The sequence below is a fragment of the Pygoscelis adeliae genome, unplaced genomic scaffold, assembly GCF_000699105.1.
Source record: "Pygoscelis adeliae isolate BGI_AS28 unplaced genomic scaffold, ASM69910v1 Scaffold261, whole genome shotgun sequence".
Taxonomy (NCBI): Eukaryota; Metazoa; Chordata; class Aves; order Sphenisciformes; family Spheniscidae; genus Pygoscelis; species Pygoscelis adeliae.
The window spans coordinates 875,448-891,616 of NW_008824115.1; the positions used below are offsets into that span (position 1 = coordinate 875,448).

General features: G+C 40.9%; 1 protein-coding gene across 1 annotated transcript in view; it reads right to left on the reverse strand.

The window, feature by feature from the left end:
* TIAM2 (T-cell lymphoma invasion and metastasis 2) overlaps positions 1-16,169 on the reverse strand; it is a 96,725-nt gene that overhangs the window by 72,344 nt on the left and 8,212 nt on the right. Inside the window, exons 3-4 of the mRNA XM_009334292.1 lie at positions 11,104-11,276; positions 9,813-10,037 (exon numbers count right to left, since the gene is read on the reverse strand). Of these exons, the coding sequence (XP_009332567.1) occupies positions 9,813-10,037; positions 11,104-11,276 (398 nt within the window). The remainder of the gene's footprint in view (positions 1-9,812; positions 10,038-11,103; positions 11,277-16,169) is intronic.

Sequence of the window (16,169 nt, forward strand, 5' to 3'; positions counted from 1 at the left end):
TGCTGATCTTTCAACATCAGCTCCAATCACTGCATGTTGGTTGTTCAACAGGTGGTTTAGGGCTGCGGAGAAAGTTCATCACGTTTTCTCTAACGTGCATTGACTTCATACCTTTCACCGGCACGCCCTGCCTGTCCCTGTGCATACAGGACATTATCACCTTACATTGAGATTAGCCAAGGTTGGGACACGCACCTTTATGACTCAGAAAACAGGCTGATAAATCTAATAAAAATCTCAGGTGAACTATGACCTGCAGGCTCATCTAGAAGCAAAATCAGTTCAGTTTCCTTATAATGCTGCCAAATATCACAAGAACTAAACAAGAATCTTGCCTCTTACTTTCAACAATTAAGAAGTGAGTAACGAAAGGGTGAAGGGTGAAAAAGGCCCTGTTAACAAAATGGTGCTGAGGTTTGTACTACAACTGAGACATGACCTATTCCGGCTTCCTTACATGTGTGCTCAGAAGCTGTGGCATCAGTTATGGCTATACTTTTGGAAGTAAGAGGTAATCTTACAGGTTTGTACTACAACTGAGACATGACCTATTCCGGCTTCCTTACATGTGTGCTCAGAAGCTGTGGCATCAGTTATGGCTATACTTTTGGAAGTAAGAGGTAATCTTATCTGGTGGGGAGGGTGAATAAAGGGAAGACAACATACCATCTTGTACATCTGCAAATGCAAAATTTACAGTACACTTAAAAAAAAAACAAACTTTCAAGGAATGACTATTAAAAGCAAAAGATAGAATTTACAAAAGCTTATCATGAGAGCAATTCACAAAAGTCCAGAGAAAAGGACAGAGATACACGCATAACAAAGACGCCTCATTTAATCTCTCACCACAGACATTCAAAACACGCATCCTTTGTGCCTCAGAAAGAATAATCATTTTTTTCTTGTGTTTATTTGATCATTGCCCTTTACTTTGCATTCTTTGTGCTCTCAGACACTCCTCACAGAGCATTTTTCTGCTTGCCAGTACTTCACGCATGGGACGACTCCAATAGGAGGTTTTGTGACAAGCTCCTTCTCTGTGTCAACACCCAACCAGAATGAAAACATGGATGTCAGCTTTTCACAAAGCCAAAAGCTACAAGCTCAGGTGAAGTCTTTCCCTTTGGGATGACACCTCCATGGGTACAGAGCCAAGCCAACTTTGAATAGCTTGGGAACAGAGCAAGGCTTGTTCTGGGCGCTGCTGGAGTGGAGCATCGTGTCCCCATCGAGCACAAGCTGAACACAGGCATCCTTGTGCTTCTGAGGCCTTCTTCAAAATCCCCATTAAACATTTCTACTAAGTTGTATTTTAAAATAAAGATAATCTAAGAAGGGGGAGTGGGATACAACACGAGGACATTCTGAAGAAATAATTAAATTACAGTGTTTATCAGTCACACAGGATGCTAGCTAATCGGCTCCAAAAGCATCGGTAATCACAACGTTACATTTAATGGCATTAGCAAAAGCTGTGGGCAGGGAATTTCTGGAATTGTCTTGTAGTCTTATCAAAACCAGGGATGTCTGGAACGAATTGGAGACCATGAACCAATACCAGCTGCTACTTGTCTAAGCCTTTTAAACTATGATAATTCTTCCTAAAGATTTATATTCTTGAAGACTAAATGGGGGAAGCACACAAATGAAAAAGCAACAACTTCAAAGCGCAGTATGACCTGGTCCATGAAGTTAATTTACAGCCTGCAGACGAGCTGCTGCAATCCTTATTCTGCTATTGTGTGAGGCAAATCTCTGCCCCACGTGGGAGGACTGCCCGAAAGATGGCTCAAGGACTTAACTTCATCATGCACAGACAAAACAGCCCTTTTGAAATATGCTTGAAAGCAAAGAGGAAAAAGTGGATGCACCAGACTGCCGTGAGAGCGGGAATGGGTGACAAAGGCCAACAGCAGCATGAAGCGAGTCCGCAAAGAGATAAGATATGGCCCAACGTGAAGCACGCCGAAACAAGCGAGCACACATGAAACGCTCCTCGCATGACCTGCTCAGCTGTTGCGCTTGCCTGCACTGCCAGCTACAGCACCCGGGGCATCCAAAACCATGCTCTCTTAGTCACTGCTTCAAAATCTCCATGTGAATTTCTACGAAGAGCATTAAAGGCTTTTCCTAGAGGAAAGGGAGGATGTCATTCTCAGTACAGGCAAATGCTAGGCAAGGATTTCTGGGTTTAGTGGTCGTATAAGAGCACCGGGGAGAAAGGCAAGGAGGGGCCACCCAAATAAATGTATTCAGGCTAATAGGATCCCTGTAAGGTAGAGAGAAAAAGGAGGCTGTGTCAGAGAGATAGAAAGGAGTAAAATGTGGGAAGTCTTAAGAATTAGGGCCATGAATTATTTAGCCTGGGCCACCAGGAGAACTCATGCAAGGAAGCCTGGTGCAGGGACAAGGCAGTAATTATGCAGGGAATGCTAAGTGAGGGGACGAGCTTTTGCATCAGAGACTTAGTTCAGGAATGAGTTTTTAAGAGTTAACATACAAAGGAACATCACCACGGTACTTTTGGCAGTACTTTAGCAGTAATGATCATTTTCAGAACATAAATAGCCAATTCTCCTCCAGGTTAGTGAAAAATCTATTCAGACACTATGAAACAATTGTAAATTTTACATTTTAAATCACACAAACATATGAGCTAAAGGAAGATGCTCGAAAGCAGGTCTCTGTTAATTCAATAACCCTGCTAGGTTTTCTGTAGGTAAACTCTGAAGTGGGAGCTTGGGAAAGGCAAGGGATAAGTACATTCAGACCAGACAATACAGACCAGTGGTTTCCAGCAGGTGACATGGGGATCTATAGTTCCTACGTGCTATACAGTCCTCTCTGCAGGTGACATTTCTAGTGGCACCTCCACCAGAACATGCCTAGGGTTTGCAGACTGTAAAAGGCAGGGTCCCGACAGTCCCAGCAAATGCACTGCCAGCAGTGTTGCTCAGGGATGGTCCCTGGCTCCTCGCCCTTCTTATAGTACAGTGCAGTGTCTTTTGGGGGGCTGGTGTCTCATTTTCAAATACCTGTTCTGTACAAAGTAAGAAGAGCTCAGTGTAATAAACCCCAAACCAGTATGTGAATGGTGGAAAGCAGTGCCAGAAATGACACCGTATCAACTCGAAGTAGCAATACTTCAAGGACCTAGAGGAAGGATGGAAGACACTTCCTGCACAGCTCAACTGATAACAAAATACCAGTTTTCCACTTGGCACCTTTTAAGGTGGCACAAAAGAAAAGATGCACAGGGAGAAGGGCCTTCTCTCGGTGCTTAAGCCTCTAAAACTGATTGGATTTAGTAACAGTTTTTATACCATATAGGAACATGAGCTCCTCACTGACACAATTCACTATCTATAGCAGTAAAAATTCAGAAATTTTCCCCTACGCAACATCTTCTTCCCAGATGGAAAGTGTCTCTGCAAGCTGATGTAGAGAACTCTATGGATTTAAAAGAAACTTCTGCTGCTGTTTTGTATGAACAGCTTTTCAACCACATTACAAACAACACCAAACTCTTTGCATTCCAGTCCCTGGTTCTCAGACACAATTCATATTGTACCCATCTGGATAAATGAGTCACTCGGTTTCTGGGGACAAGGAGGAGATTTTTATTGTCATTACTTCCTAAAGAGAACTCGAAGAACCAAAAACATCACTCTCCCAGAAATTCCATTACTTTAAAGGACACTACAGAGATACTGTCATAACTTTTAGCTCAAAGAAATAAAAAAGGGAACATAATAGAGTACAACAACAATGATGTGCCATTAGCAATACCCTTTATTCTTCATTCTGCCTAGTGACTTAAAAAATGGTTAAGAAAACTTCCTGAAACAACAAGACAATGACAGCTTTTTTTACAATAAATGCCATCTTTTTGCTTGTTTTGGAAGGACAGAATTTTCATCATTTCTAACCAAAACAGACAGGAAATCTTATTCCCAATACCACTGATAGCACAAAAGTGCACCCACGTGTACCTAATTTACATTCGTGTCAGTAATCTGATTGAAATTGGCAGTACCACCTGTATGTCTATAGCTAGGGATGTAATTAAGAAAGCCAGTGAATCTTATTATCCAGCTGCCCCTCCCCAAAACGCAGAAGACCAGCCCTTCCTGCACAGGCTCCCCCACCAGCTTCATCTATGAGATAATGCTATGCAACTCCACATTCAGTAACAGTTTATTCATTATTTTATACTAAATCTTTGTGAAACAAAGATGGAAATTCACTCATCTGCAAAACAGTAATTATAGCGGTGAGGAGAATGGAGATGACCTTCCTTAACTTTCTTGGCTGCCTACTCACTTCATTCCTTAGTGACCGGCTACTACCAAAAGAGAAGGATTTTGCTAATGATGTAGACAGAGACCATCCTACACTGAAGAGTGACACCCGAAAAGAAATAGTACTGAATCTCTCAGAAAGCAGAGCTCTGCTCTAGCCAGTTCAAAGACCACCCAAACTGAAGATCTGTTGTAACAAGTTTAGAGATTGTTTTCTAGTTTAAGAGGATATGGAAGAAAAGAAAAATAACTGTATATTGTGATTCACATTTAATTTGTATGCAGCATAACTGGTAAGTGCTAGCAAAGTTCCCTGAAAAGATTCTCTTTGAGTGTTGTTATTGGAGTTTTCATCATAACGTCAGACAATATTTCATCAGATGGTTTAAAGAAAATGAAGACATGAAATTCGGGCTCTGGGGAGCCTGAATAATAAAATCCCCCAAACTACTCCAGTTACCTTCCTATAAATGTGAGAGAAAAGAGAAAGTGTCAGGTACATTTTAACAAAAAAAGTAATGAAGATACGCTCTGTGTAAAAAGCCGAAGACCACCACAGGGAAGGGAAGAAAGGTACTAATGGATTTAGTGATTACCCAGAGTAAACAGGACACTGCCCTACTGATCCCCTTATTTTGATTTTTATGGCAACAGATAAACTACTTTTAGTTGGAGGACACACATGAAAACTTCCATAAAAATCATCTCCAAGCGTGTGCCTGTTCTTCTCATTAATGCCTCATCACTTCAGTGCCTGCAAGTAAATGCCTATGTCCATAACCCATCTGACAAGTTAAGTATCATGTGCACAGAAAATATGAATCACATCAGAAACCTCTGAACAGCTTGAAAAACATGATTATACTAATATATTAAAATTTGAAGAGAAAAGCCCAGAATGCTTTCAAGAAACTATTATTCATATTATTGTTCTAAAATGAGACAACACAATAGCACCTCTCCTGTGAAGAAAGGCTGAGAGAGTTGGGGTTGTTCAGCCTGGAGAAGAGAAGGCTCCAGGGAGACTTTACAGCAGCCTTCCAGTACCTGAAGGGGGCCTACAGAAAGCTGGAGAGGGACTTTTTACAAGGGCATGAAGTGATAGGACAAAGGCGAATGGCTTTAAACTGAAAGAGGGTAGATTTAGATTAGGTATAAGGAAGAAATTCTTCACTGTGAGGGTAGTGAGGCACTGGAACAGGTTGCCCAGAGAAGCTGTGGGTGCCCCATCCCTGGGGAAATGGGGCATGTTCAAGGGAAATGTTCAAGGCCAGGTTGGATGGGGCTTTGAGCAACCTGCTCTAGTGGAAGGTGGCCCTGCCCATGTCAGGGGGGTTGGAACTAGATGATCTTTAAGGTCCCTTCCAACCCAAACCATTCTATGATTCTATGATTTACGTACCAAGTACATAAAGAAGTACACCCAGAGCTCCAGTGCCCTCACTGTGAGGTAGATTCTCCATCCCATTAAAAGCAGTTCTACAGGCACGGACAGTCTCACTTTTGACTTCATGTGCAATATTTTGTTAAAAGAGCTCCAAAAAAATGCTAATAATCCCTTTCACTAACTTCAGTAGCAGTTACACAGGGCTCCATATTCACAGCAAACACTGTGATTTCTCTAGCAGGTTAAACAGCTAGGAAAACTAACATTTTTTTTAGACTGTGACTCCACAGGCTTTGAAATCTGTCTCGGTGCCAGGGGATTTTCAAACTTGCTACCTTTCATCCTAATTCCCTTTGGTTTAGGGGAGAAGCTACACCCTGGGGGAATACCACCACACACAACATACTTATTGCATATAGTAATAAGTATACAGCATACACACGTGACTGTAGGTAGTATGTGCAGAGCTGGGATTTCCAGCCATGCTGTCAGTGGCCTACTGGGCCTGGTTGCTGTACGTACACTGGCTCTCGCAGATGCTTCACTGATCTCTTCTAAACTGCCCAAAGATATCAATAGCTATGTGAAGGGCTGCCATTTTCTCTTAAACAGTTACTAAGTCTATTACTATTATTGGACCAGTAAACCCAGATAGAGAGAATCCCTGATCTAGGCCACAAGGCTGAAGACATTTCTCAAGCAGTTCAATAGCATCAAGTCTCTAAAACAATCATTTCTCTAGAAAACCAACATTTTCCTTGTAATTTTTTTGTTTGCACTTCCGTTTACCACTAGCTTTACCAATTGCTAGCCTGCAAATCCACCAAATTTAAAAGATAGTATCAGATGAGCTTCTCCAGCCCATTTGCTGGACACCAAAAAGAGACATGTATGTACGTTAAAATACCTATAGCTATTTTAGAAGTCCAGGTTTCCTTACTGCAACTGCCTTTCAGGTGATGGTAACTGTGAAACAAGAAAAGGTTTTGCTTGCTTGCAAAGCCCTGTGAATTACTAAGTCTTCAGCAGAGAAGTATTGGTTTTAAATCAATACAGATGCGAAAGAAAATAGAAAGTTGAGGTTGGGTGGTTCCTTTTCTGAGGAAGAGAAAGGAAAAGGAGAAGGGATTTAGAAATCACAGTTTCCAAGATAATTGGAATAATTAATTAGATAATTCCCCAGTGGAAAGAAATTAAGACTATGCTTCATCCTTCTACATAAAAAACCACCGTGGTCCCTCTGAAGTCAATCACACTATTTCTGCTGACTTCCCAAAATATACCACCAGTGAAATTTTCCAGCACAGGATGTAGGGCATGCTTATAAACTACAGTACTGGCAATACAATATACTTCAGCATGGAGGAAGCATAACTGCCACATGATTGAAAACACCACCAAATTTACACAAAATCAAACCCAGAATTTATATCCCTCTTATTACTTAAAGTGGGCAAAAGTCAACTAAACAATCACAGTTACTAAACAACTGAGCTACATACATGCAAACTTCTCCCTCAGGAATAATGTTTTTTCAGAATTGTTAGCTTACTAAGTATATTAAGAATTCTTCGTTACTAATTACATCAAGATTTTTTTTTCCTTTGCAAAAGCCCATCTCTGAGACATTAAATCAGAAGATTAGGAAACCCAGTTATCTATTCACTTTTCTCTGAAGTGACTTTGCCAACAAACCTTCAGCAGTTGTAAGGAGAGATTTTATAGAGATCAAAGGGATCAAGACTGGAGAAAAGGCTCATGCTAAGTTTATTGTTTGCTAACTAGTGGATGTTTGCACATGATCCATCTCACTCTTTGTCTCACTGGTTTGCCCTCATTCCATGTTTTGAGACATTCACAGACAGAAGATTAACAGGAATAAATCTTCTGCAGCCCTAGTGATGGATTTCAGTTCTAGCAGAATGCAGCCAACTTCTTCCAGGGACTGAGCTGGAAAACAACGGCAATTGTTCAAGGACAGAGCATCTAATTAGCAGATATTAAAGAGAGCAGCATTAATACTCTTCAGCTGACTCCAGATAAACTACTAGCATCAGTATCGAATGGGGGGAGGGGTAAATTAAGTTAATATACATCACGATTTTTCCTCAGTGTATCACATGTTACAAGCACCAGACATCTCTAGAAATCTGTATATTCTTCTAGGTCTCAAAACCTACGGCAATAAAAGGATGCTTAACGTTTTTCCCCCTCCATTCACCTCACTAGGCCCTGGACCATGAAATAAAATGACCTGGAAATAAATTATGAACATCTGAGCACTCAAACATCTGCACCACAAACCCCTACACAAACCTGCATGCTTATTGAACTGCTCATATAGCTTCAGACTGAAGTGTGCTACAGGAGCTTGACAGTGAAGTCAGTACCAGTCAGCCCGCCCTTCGTCAAGTTCAAACCAGTACAGTAAGAATTTTAAATATTATAAGCATCAAATTCATGAGACTAAAAGTGTTCCACTAACCAAAGAAACATAATTATGCTGTACTGGATCAAAGGAAATAAACTTCAGTTGCTACTCAAGAGGCTATAATGTGCCTCCTAAAGTAATGACAGAGCAATAGCTACTCTGACTGAAAAGGCAGGTAGGGATGGGCTTTCAAATACCAGTCAACGAATTCAAATTATCAGATGTCTTCTGTTAATGGCCTAATAAAATAAAAGATACAGCAACCTCAGTCCACAGACCTATTAGGCTAAACTACTAGAAAAGTTTAGTACACCAGAGGTCCTGGGTAGCGAAGCCTTTGTCTGAACACTAAGCATGTCTAATTAAAGCATCTTTTGCCAGTTGCTGCCTGCAAAACTGGGGACACGGGCAAGATGTCAACACCTCAAGATGTACTTCCATAAGTTATCACTGGAGTAATTCCTGGTTCACGTGCTGGCAGTGAGAGCAGAGTAAGGCTTGATGTCTATGCACCACCGTACAGACCATAATGTGACCATTTTCACTGAGGAACAGTTCTAGCTGCTCATCAATCTGCCCTGACCTTTTGTCTTAGGCACGGCTTGGCTAAAATCCCAAGGTACATACACACCATGAACACTAAATTTTGGGAGGGTTCTTCCTATTTTTGTTTTAAAAACAAATCTTACAGCACTAAGCTGCTGCTTTAGCCAAGATTCAGGCATTCCTACCCCCATAACTTGAAAACGTGATCAGAATAACACATCAGACATTCAGAAGCCATACTCAGATTTGCAGGGGGAGGCAACTGATGACTCAGCTCATTTCTTGCTGCAGCTTAACAAAATTAGCCTAGACACAAGTCTGGATGCAAACATTTTGTCTGCTCCAGCCATGGGCAAATATCTAGCCTGTAGTATGTCAGCTCTCCCAAGCTAAGCAGCAATGGGCCTGGGTTTATACTGAGATAAAAAGTTCCCAGCACACAACCAGAGAGCATTACAAGAAGTGCTATTAGCGACTAAGTGTCCCCCTTTTCTTTGAATTGATACTGGTATAATGCTCCAGTGGCTGCCAGTGGTACTCATGGCAGTGCTTTTCCACCTAGGATGGAAAACTGCGGTCTTTACTTCTTGTTCTCAATTAGACTCCCACGGGGCTTTTTAAGAAGCCTAGTGGATCCTGGCCTTCTAGTCATGGCTAAATCAAACTGAAGCACATGGTTTTGTCTGCCTCAGTCCTTCCTCCAATTTTAGTTGGATAAAGTACTCTTCACGTCCTGTCTTAAGGTGCAGAACAGTATTGTAAGTACCTATTCTTAAATCTCTACTGCAATTCACTAATAAACTAAATTATTCACAGAATGTACTGTATATTCTGTGGTATGCTATGTAACAGCTAGATATTATTAACAGCTAAGTATATCATAAACCAGTGAAAATTAATTACATTTTTCCAGAAGAGAAAAGAAATAGCTTTGTGCTCATAAAACAGATTGGTCTGATCCTCAGCTTTGAGGAGCCTACCTCCCGCGCTGCTCTGGATTGCTGTAGAAACCTGGCAATAATTACAACTACCGTGCCAGCTATCCCCAAGACAATTACTCTCAGGCCTAGAAAGCACTGAAAGTTAGAGCCCAAAGCAAGAAATAATGATAAATATGCTTCTGTAAAAATATTGTTTCCAGTACCTGATTCTCTATGGCCTTCCTGTTTTTTGGATCGCTAACAATTGAGAGCTGCAACTCTGCCATCTTTTTCATCTTGCTATCCATGTCAATCTTCTGGAAGAGACTCTTGATTTGATTTTTCAGCAGCCTAACAGTGTCCTCTTTCCCAAGCTTCTTCGCAAAGAGGGAAGCACAGGCTGAATGTATGGCAGTAACCCAGTTTTCCAGATCCGTCTGGCTTGTCGCCTGTGAAACAAATCAACGGTGCAACATTACGAGCAGACAAGAGGAAAAAAAAATTAAAAATCATCAGCTCTAGGACATGAAGTGCTTGACGGGTTCACTGAGATCTTAGGCACTTTATCTTAAAACCAGTGAAATAAGGTTTTATCTTTAAAACTGTGCAAATAAAGGAACTGTGAGCTTTTCCTGCACTCTGTCATGACTTGCCTCCAACCTTCAGCTTCCGCTTCTTAGATCTGCAAGGTCTAAGGGCTCTGCGAGCAGAACAGAGCCCCCCAAGCTGTGGGAAAGATGTAACTTGCATCCTTCATCCCTCCAATTAATTAAGGTAAAACCCAACAGGTTTCAAAGATAAACCTCCTCTTCTGCAGGTAACAGAGCAACAGAGATGATTTTACATATAAGGTCTGAGGAGAGGTGTTTGCTTCCTTAAAAATACACCAACTTAATGGAGAGAGGACAGCAAGGTATAGAGAATACATCTGCACAAAGTGTTTCTGGAGATATTTACAAGTATGCCTATGAATTGACATGTTTTTATGCAGGCAGTTCCACATAATACTGTTCTTTATTAACATTTCCAGTGGTGCAGTTAAGCAGCCAAGATCTTTAGATTATTTTTAGCCTTCTTTTTTGAACGTCCCTCTTAAGCAAACTCTGTTTGAGGCCACCAGAGTCAGGGCTGAGCCCATCATTCTGTAAGAGTGAAATGCTAATAGATGGCGGGGGGGCGGGGGCGAAATATATATAATAAGAATTCTAGAAGCTTGTAACCACTAGGTACCAAAAGTGTCTTGCAGATTTGTGATCTATTCTTTTTATTTCTGAACCATAATTAACTGAGCCAACTGATATAATATCATGTACCTGAAGTAACACCATACAGTTAAATCAATATTATAATAGTATAGTACAGTATAATAGTGTAACTATACTATTATTAAGTCAGAGGCACAAGCATGATGCTGTGTGTACGTATGTGTATATACAATCATATACATGCATGTGCATACTCACAAACACATCCTAAAATGGAAACAACCACAAAGTTACATATGCATACTGTTACCTGAAATAGGTAGACATCTCCAAAAGAATTGCTGAGACAGAACACATTTTCTTTCTTGGGATGTTCTGGAACAGACTGTACTATACTGTCTTCTGCAAAGAGGGCGTATCGAGGCAAACTGCTCTGCTCCATCGAGTTCCTTCCATAGGTCTCATAAAACAGCAGAGTACAACCTTTGCAGTTCAGAGGGACAAAAAACACAAGGAGAAAGTAAGTTCTGGATCTCATATTTGAGTTCTCTTATACTAATGCTTTTGTGATTGAGATACCCTTCAATGACAGGGAACATCAGTTCTGCCGCTCTTTCGAAATAGAGAAAAAAGGAAGATACTCTAAACTGGAAAACAGGCAAAGTTAATGATGAATTTGCCCATGAAAAGTTGGAACAGACATCTAATAGGGACACAACAAACACCATAGAATGAAGGAAAAAAAAAAAAAACCAACAGGGTACCTCAGTATGGAAGTGTTCAAGGTCAGGTTGGATGGGGTTTGAGCAACCTGATCTAGTGAAAGATGCCCCTGCACATGGCAAGGGAGTTGGACTAGATGACCTTTAAAAGGTCCCTTCTGATGCAAACCATTCTGCGATTCTATGAATAAACTCAGCCTATTAGAATGTTAAAGCATGTAGAAAAGATTAATTCCTGCTTAGTTAAATCTGCTTTTGTGTTTCTTTATTAAATTGAACCAACTCTCTCATAACAGCCACCTAAGAAATATTTGTGTTTGTTGAAAAGATTTGCAGAAACTTTTGTCTTCAAACAACACGCTTAGTGAATAAACTTCTCAAATTTAAACTGGATTTCATAGAATCATAGAATAGAATAGTTAGGGTTGGAAGGGACCTCTAAAGGTCACCTAGTCCAACCCCCCTGCCATGGGCAGGGACATCTTCAACTAGATCAGCTTGCTCAGAGCCCCGGCCAACCCCTGACCTTAAAGGTTTCCAGGGATGGGGCATCCACCACCTCTCTGGGCAACCTGGGCCAGTGCTTCACCACCCTCAGCGTAAAAAATTTCTTCCTTCTATCTAGTCTAAATCTACCCCCCTTTAGTTTAAAACCATTCCCCCTTGTCCTGTCGCAACAGGCCCTGCTAAAAAGTCTGCCCCCATCTTTTTTATAAGCCCCCTTTAAGTACTGAGAGGCTGCAAGAAGGTCTCCCCGGAGCCTTCTCTTCTGTAGGCTGAACAACCCCAACTCTCTTCTCCTGAGGTGTTCCATCCCCCTGATCATTTTGTGGGCCTCTTCTGGACCCGCTCCAACAGGTCCATGTCTTTCTTATGCTGAGAATTTCCCTGAATCTACCTGCAAATTGTGGACTTAGACAATGAACACAATCTGAATAATTTAAAGGGGTTGAGTTTGAGCATGTTCAGTCTCATAGATAGTATAACATGTAAGGTACAAGACTTGCATCCAGAAAAACTTAATCCTTGATGATGACAATCCTGAGTATAACAAGAAGAATTACTTCTGGAGGACAGCAGAGACTTGATCCCAGTCCCCAGCAGTACGACTACATTGCCATATTGCCTTTGGCAGTGAAGCTGGCTTAAGAAGGGCCTGTCCCCTCCATCCCTGCCACTCCTGCCCCATGTTACAATCCACTGTCCTCTGAGGCACCGATTTGCCTGTCCAAGGGGTCACAGACTGAACTGCATTACTAAAATCACCTAGTTAAAAACTATCCTGTCTTTCTCAAGACTTTCTTAGGCTAGTTGTGCATCAAAAGAAGATAAGTAAATAAACCTCACTTTCACCCCTGGGAAATGGCAGTTTAATAATAGTGAGTTTGGTGTGGTTTTTTTTTTAATTTGGAAGATAAATTAATACTATACTACGGCCAGATGTTTAACCTGAAAGAACTAAGACCAGATACTATAAATACATTTTGAAAACTGAGAATAACCTAAGCAGTTAGAAAAATCTGAGGCTGGTGGTCGTTTCTGCAGCAAGGCGAGCCTTCTCCAAAAGATATGCTCAAATACATTCAGGAATTAATTTAGAGAAGACCTATGGTTGCATTATATAGTGAGTCAGACTAAATGATCACAGTGGTCCCTTAGGGCCTAGTAATCCATGAATATATTACTGCTGCAATCCCTATACATATTCAGTAGAGGGCTTGAAACTCGGCCAATATAAGGATTAGGTTTGCTAGGGCTACAGCATTGCTACCTCTCTAGTCCGTTTTCTGCTGTTGTTTTTCCTTCAAATCAAAGAGGCACCACAACACAGGGCAGCACCAAAACTGAGATTTTGGGTTGACTTGTTGATTTTCAGACTGTTGGTGTTTCTCTGTGTGACATACTGTGTGTATATATGCAGACGCAAATATGCCTAGGAAGTACATATCAAGGACACGTTGCAAAACCTGCAAAATAGCAATGTTTCCTTTGTGGATGCTTTTAAAATAATTCGGTAAAAACAGAGTTCAACCTTATTTTAGTACTTCTCTAACATTTACACTTAACACTGTATTAAAAATCCCAGACACACCATCCAAAGTCACGTAAATTTGAGAGGAGCTTCCTCAAAGGTCAAATCTGAAATCAGAACCAAAATCAAGGTTTTTTTGATTCTTCTGTCTGGCAAAGGGGAAGGATGGGCCTATTAGTGTTTATGGGGCACGTCTGCTGTGAAAAGTGGTGGAATATACTGGTCCTCATACAGCCCAAACCCAAAGTGTATGAAAAGTGAGATCCATCAGATGGATTTCATCACATTCTCCAGTGCCAGTGAATGTACAACAGTTACAAGAAAAAGGGAAATACATATCAGAGGTTACTGACCAAATCATCTGATGACTGAAAAGTTTTCAAAGGAAGGAATCCAATAAATTGAAATGCCTCTATACTACTTAAGTGCACCTTTTCCTATTACTGTCCAGAATCTCTGGCAGAGTAATTAGGGTAAGAGCAAATCCTACAGAGTTGGTCCTAGCCTTTCCCCTTAGCAGCCCTCACTTGATCTTCTTTATGACACAGAAACACTTGGAGATCTCTGCAGTTGGAAAAGAAGGTGTCCTGCTTTTGGCTGGGATAGAGTAACAGGGCAAACTAAACCAACAAAACCAAGTCCCCTCTTGTATTCAGCAGCAGCAGCAGGACTGTACAACCACTTCCACTTCTGCATTTTAGGAAAGTGCAAATTAAGTTCTGTTTTAAACTCCCATATTTCCCCTATGTGTTATCAAAAAGGTAACTAAGATATGTCATTTTTTATCCTGACAGTTTATATGTACATAAATAAAAAAATTTGAAGGGCATGCGTGTGTGTTTAGGTGTATGGCACCCCAGGTATATCTTCGGGTCAAGCCAAGTGATCCCTGGAAGCAGCTAGTTTCATAAACTCTGACAGACCCACTGGGACTGATTATCATCCAAGTATTTTAATCAAAACTTGAACTGAAGGGGGATGGCAATGGGAAAGCAATTTCCCTTGTTAAAATAAACTAATTAGACAGGACAGATGGAAAAGAGAGTTCCTCTTGTTAAAGGGTTACTATTCAAGCTCAGGTCTTGGTGGCCCTGAAAGTAGAGCAGAGGCCTCAGGACATGCATACTTTGAAGTCTGGCAGGTAACCAGGTGGTTATAAGCCTTCTGCATATTTATAATTAAACACATCTCAACAGAGTGCAGAGAAACATGCTGTTCTCCATTTGCATTATGTGGCTATTTTAAGTCATATTTTAAAATATCTTGGCTATTTAAACTTCAAGAACAAATTAAATACAGATTTATTCAAAACCCTGTATAAGGAGAACCAAAGCAAGCACCTTGATCTTGATATAGCATATTATGAAAACAGAACTATGCCTTGATATTCAGACAGGCAAGTTTATTTTGGCATCAAAAGTCTCCACAGCACAATAAAGGTACAAGATCAAGGAAATGAGGAATGTATATTTAGAACAGCTAACAAAGCGGAAGAGATTCTGCACCATGAATGCAGCCATATCACCCATCCGAAGTAAAAAGTGTTGTATCTAATATTTGTTATAATGTCAGAAGTTAATAAAGCTTTTTACACAGAATTTTATTATTCCTTTTTTATAGCTGGGGAAATTCAGGTAGCAAGAAGGGACGTGACTTGTTCAAGGTCACCAATAAGCCAATTTTATAGCAAAGAACTGAACACAAAGCACCTAAATTCCTTCCCAGAGCTTCATTATCCCAGAAATGCACAAACTACTAGTATATAATGTACTTCAGTTTAGAGCTTTGATAGGATTGTTTGGAAACTACTTGAATTTTAGAAGAGGCAGAGCAAACTCATATTCATACTCCGTAACGCACATACAATAAGAGGGTGGCATTCAGGTATTGTTTTTCCCATTGTATGCACTGCTTGTAAGCATGAATCATACTATCTGATGATCAGGATAAATGATTTAAACTGTTAAGACTGCCTACGTTTTGATCCCTTGACAACAGGTCTCTGAATTATTAGGCAGAATTGCTACATTCTTGCAAGTTTGCTTCTTTTAAATCAGCACTATCAAGGACAACATTCCCAGCACTCACTCTTTGCTGTTCATTTTTCTTCAGGTCTACACCCATGCAGAATTTTGAAAATGGCAACCTGTGGGAAAGTTGTTATTTTCTCTCCTCCAGTCCCAGATATGCTAGGAAATTATTAAGTTTGATCATTTCCTTATTCATTAACTTAGCATTACATTTACTGAAAGGCAAATCCTTTGGATGCAGTTAAAAAAAAAAAAAGCCTATGAACTCACCCATTAAATTCCTCTTCCTCCCCACAACAGATGTTATTTTCCTTCTCACATTTCCGACACCCGTACACTTCTTGCGGCACACCTACCTGCTCTGTTACCCTGAGCCATCGATGTGCACTGCGAGCGCAGCGCTGAGCACAGCAATCACACCGCACCCCACTAGCAGCAGCCCCTTTTAAGTGGACTGCCTTCCCACATGGCTGTTTCACAGCAGGAGCAGCTGGGGGGAGATGGGAGGGTGGGCATGCCGAAAGCCAGAAGGGGTTGGTATGGTGGGGAGTGGGCAAGGTGAAAGACCATCCAGGGAAAGGAGGGAGACTGG